Below are 5,000 nucleotides of genomic sequence, written 5' to 3'. Positions count from 1 at the left end.
AAATTTTTGTAATTTTTTCTCAAATTTTTTGTCACATTTTCTCCAATTTTTTGTCAGTTTTTCTCCAAATTTTTGTAATTTTTTCTCAAATTTTTTGTCACATTTTCTCCAATTTTTTGTCAGTTTTTCTCAACATTTTTGTCACATTTTCTCCAAATTTTTGTCATTTTTTCTCCACATTTTTGTCAGTTTTTCTCCAAATTTTTGTCAGTTGTTCGTCACATTTTCTCAATTCATTTTGGTCACTTTTTGTCTTTTTAAAATTGTCATTTCTGTTAATTTTTTCCATGTTTCTCTGTTGAGTTTTGGACCTTTTGGACCTCGTTTACAGCTCCTCCTCCTCCTCCTCCTCCTCCCTCCTCCTCCTCCTCCTCCTCCTCCTCCTCCTCCTCCTCCTCCTCCTCCTCCTCCTCCCTCCTCCTCCTCCTCCCTCCCCTCCCTCCTCCTCCCCTCCTCCCCCCTCCTCCTTCTCCTCCCTCCTCCCTCCTCCCCTCCTCCCTCCTCCTCCCTCCTCCTCCTCCTCCTCCTCCTCCTTCTCCTCCTCCTCCCTCCTCCTCCTCCTCCTCCTCCTCCCTCCCCCCCCCCCTCCTCCTCCTCCTCCTCCGTATGTGAATGTGTTTTAAACGCCCTTCTTGGCGCTCGCCGTTCGTTACATAAACTAGTCTGTAAACTCTTCTTCTTCTTCTCCTCTTCCTGTCAGTGCGGCGCCAGAACATTTTTGTCAGTTTTTCTCCAAATTTTTGTCAGTTTTTCTCCAAATTTTGTCAGTTTTTCTCCACATTTTTGTCAGTTTTTCTCCAAATTTTGTCAGTTTTTCTCCAAATTTTGTCAGTTTTTCTCCACATTTTTGTCAGTTTTTCTCCAGATTTTTGTCAGTTTTTCTCCAATTTTTGTCAGTTTTTCTCCAAATTTTGTCAGTTTTTCTCCAAATTTTGTCAGTTTTTCTCCAGATTTTTGTCAGTTTTTCTCCAGATTTTTGTCAGTTTTTCTCCAAATTTTGTCAGTTTTTCTCCAAATTTTGTCAGTTTTTCTCCAAATTTTGTCAGTTTTTCTCCAAATTTTGTCAGTTTTTCTCCAAATTTTGTCAGTTTTTCTCCAGATTTTTGTCAGTTTTTCTCCAATTTTTGTCAGTTTTTCTCCAGATTTTTGTCAGTTTTTCTCCAGATTTTTGTCAGTTTTTCTCCAATTTTTTGTCAATTTTTCTCCAAAAACTTCGTGGCGCTCGCCGTTGGTTACCTAAACTAGTCTGTAAACTCTTCTTCTTCTTCTCCTCTTCCTGTCAGCGCGGCGCCAGAACATGAGGGTTCGGATCCAGGCCACGGCCGACACCATCGTGATGACCTTCGTGCGCCCGAGCCCCGAGGTGAAGCTGGAGGGATACATCCTGGGATACGGCAGCAGCGTCTTCCCCAAACAGTTCATCCAGCTACCGGAGAACGGACGGTCCTACGAGACGGAGATAGGTGGGACGAAATACACTATATATACATATACACAGTATATATATACATTTATACATATATACAGTATATATACAGATATATACACAGTATATATACAGATATATACAGTATATATATACATTTATACATATATACAGTATATATACAGATATATACACAGTATATATATACATTTATACATATATACAGTATATATACAGATATATACACAGTATATATACAGATATATACAGTATATAACCCTCATAATACTACCGGAGAACGGACGGTCCTACGAGACGGAGATAGGTGGGACGAAATACACTATATATACATATACACAGTATATATGTATACATTTATACATATATACAGTATATATACAGATATATACACAGTATATATATACATTTATACATATATACAGTATATATACAGATATATACACAGTATATATACAGATATATACAGTATATAACCCTCATAATACTACCGGAGAACGGACGGTCCTACGAGACGGAGATAGGTGGGACAAAATACACTATATATACATATACACAGTATATATATACATTTATACATATATACAGTATATATACAGATATATACAGTATATATATACATTTATACATATATACAGTATATATACAGATATATACACAGTATATATATACATTTATACATATATACAGTATATATACAGATATATACAGTATATATATACATTTATACATATATACAGTATATATATACATATACACAGTATATATATACATTTATACATATATACAGTATATATACAGATATATACACAGTATATATACATATATATACAGTATATAACCCTCATAATACTACCGGAGAATGGACGGTCCTACGAGACGGAGATAGGTGGGACGAAATACACTATATATACATATATACAGTATATATATACATTTATACATATATACAGTATATATACAGATATATACACAGTATATATAAAACAGCCCCCCAAAAGTGCCCAAAACTGCCTAAAAATAGTGTCAAAAACAGCCCAAACACTGTTTAAAATGTGCCCAAACTAGCCCCCAAAACAGCCCCCCAAAAGTGCCAAAAACTGCCTAAAAAAACTGTTTAAAATGTTCCCAACAAAGTGCCCAAAGCATGAAAAGGTCTCAGAGGAAACTTTCTCTCAGGAGAATGGATGAGACACCGAGCTGCTGATTGGAAGTTAAAACGCTGTAGATCTGGCTGGAGTTTGGTGCAGCGGTTGCATGGCAACGGCAGCGCTAACCATTGACTCAGAGCAGATCTGCTCTTCCTTTTGAAAGCTCTGTGTTCCAGCAGCTGTTACGGTCCCTGAACGCATCACGTGTAACAACATTTGGGCTGTTTTTGAGCGTTTGGCTCACGCTGTTCCTTTGGTGATATTTGTACCAAAGTTTTTGAAAAGTTTTTGTCATAGTTTTTAAGCTTTTGGCACTTTGTTCATGTTTTTTAGGCTGTTTTGGGCACATTTTTTAGGCTGTTTAGGCGATACATTTTGGGGCTATTTTGGGCACTTTATGGTGCACGTTTTTAGGCTGTTCATGGCACGTTTTTAGGCTGTTCATGGCACGTTTTTAGGCTGTTCTTAGGCTGTTCATGGCACGTTTTTAGGCTGTTCTTGGCACGTTTTTAGGCTGTTCATGGCACGTTTTTAGGCTGTTCATGGCACTTTTTTAGGCTGTTCATGGCACGTTTTTAGGCTGTTCATGGCACTTTTTAGGCTGTTCATGGCACGTTTTTAGGCTGTTCATGGCACCTTTTTAGGCTGTTCATGGCACCTTTTTAGGCTGTTCATGGCACCTTTTTAGGCTGTTCATGGCACCTTTTTAGGCTGTTCATGGCACCTTTTTAGGCTGTTCATGGCACCTTTTTAGGCTGTTCATGGCACCTTTTTAGGCTGTTCATGGCACGTTTTTAGGCTGTTCATGGCATATTTTTAGGCTTTTCATGGCACTTTTTTAGGCTGTTTATGGCACTTTTTTAGGCTGTTAATGGCACGTTTTTAGGCTGTTTATGGCACATTTTTAGGCTGTTCATGGCACGTTTTTAGGCTGTTCATGGCACGTTTTTAGGCTGTTAATGGCACGTTTTTAGGCTGTTCATGGCACGTTTTTAGGCTGTTTATGGCACGTTTTTAGGCTGTTCATGGCACGTTTTTAGGCTGTTCATGGCACGTTTTTAGGCTGTTCATGGCATGTTTTTAGGCTGTTGATGGCACATTTTTAGGCTGTTTATGGCACGTTTTTAGGCTGTTTATGGCACATTTTTAGGCTGTTCATGGCACGTTTTTAGGCTGTTCATGGCATGTTTTTAGGCTGTTCATGGCACGTTTTAGGCTGTTGATGGCACGTTTTTAGGCTGTTTCGTGCAGGTTTTGGGGTTGCTTTCCTCTGTCTTCTCTCTGTTATATTCTCTCCATCTTCTCTCTGTTTTCCCTCCTTCAGCCTCTCTGTGGGGAACAGAGTTTCTGCAAAATCACTTTGGGGGGAAAACCCGAACGTGAGAAGCTGTGAGAGGCGACAGGTGGTTCTGATCCGGTTTCTGAAGCTCGGCCAACAATCTTTATCCCATCAGGGCCAAAAGAAACTCAGAGTTACGACATGTGATGTGTTTAAGGGAGGGGAGGAAACCCCAAACCTGCTGAAAGTCCTTCAACAGCTCTTCTCTCTGTAAATTATTACAACATGTTCTGGTATTGTTAGGGCTTCACGATGACGGCTTTCTACGTTTTATTCCGACCTTCTTTTTGGTGTTTTAGAGAAGAAACTTTGCAGATTTGTTGGATGTTTTTGTCCTTGTTGGTCCAAGTTTTTTACAGCAGTTTCTGGTTTAAAAAGGTGCCTAAAACAGCCCAAATAAATGCCTAAAACAGCCCAAATAAATGCCTAAAACAGCCCAAATAAATGCCTAAAACAGCCCAAATAAATGCCTAAAACAGCCCAAATAAATGCATAAAACAGCCCAAATAAATGCATAAAACAGCCCAAATAAATGCATAAAACAGCCCAAATAAATGCATAAAACAGCCCAAATAAATGCATAAAACAGCCCAAATAAATGTCTAAAACAGCCCAAATAAATGCCTAAAACAGCCCAAATAAATGCCTAAAACAGCCCAAATAAATGCCTAAAACAGCCCAAATAAATGCCTAAAACAGCCCAAATAAATGCCTAAAACAGCCCAAATAAATGCATAAAACAGCCCAAATAAATGCATAAAACAGCCCAAATAAATGCATAAAACAGCCCAAATAAATGCATAAAACAGCCCAAATAAATGTCTAAAACAGCCCAAATGTTCCACTGAGAGACCGAGGTCTTTCACAGACGCTCGCTTTGTGCTTTGTGTGAAAAAAACTTCTAAATTTGGCTGAAGTTTAGTGTAAGTCTTTGGAAACAGACACACACACACAGACACACACACACAGACACACACACACACACACACACACACACACACACACACACACACACATATACACATAGACACACACACACACACACACACACACACACACACACATA

At 38.8% G+C, this 5,000-nt stretch overlaps 1 protein-coding gene across 1 annotated transcript in view; it reads left to right on the top strand.

Moving 5' to 3' along the window:
• The window catches only part of LOC120554013 (target of Nesh-SH3-like), a 40,304-nt gene that overhangs the window by 2,388 nt on the left and 32,916 nt on the right, over nt 1–5,000 (top strand). The window contains exon 2 of the mRNA XM_039792561.1: nt 1,284–1,463. Within this exon, the coding sequence (XP_039648495.1) occupies nt 1,284–1,463 (180 nt within the window). The remainder of the gene's footprint in view (nt 1–1,283; nt 1,464–5,000) is intronic.

This window comes from Perca fluviatilis, chromosome 24 (assembly GCF_010015445.1).
Source record: "Perca fluviatilis chromosome 24, GENO_Pfluv_1.0, whole genome shotgun sequence".
Taxonomy (NCBI): Eukaryota; Metazoa; Chordata; class Actinopteri; order Perciformes; family Percidae; genus Perca; species Perca fluviatilis.
This window is presented reverse-complemented; position numbering and strand designations above follow the sequence as displayed.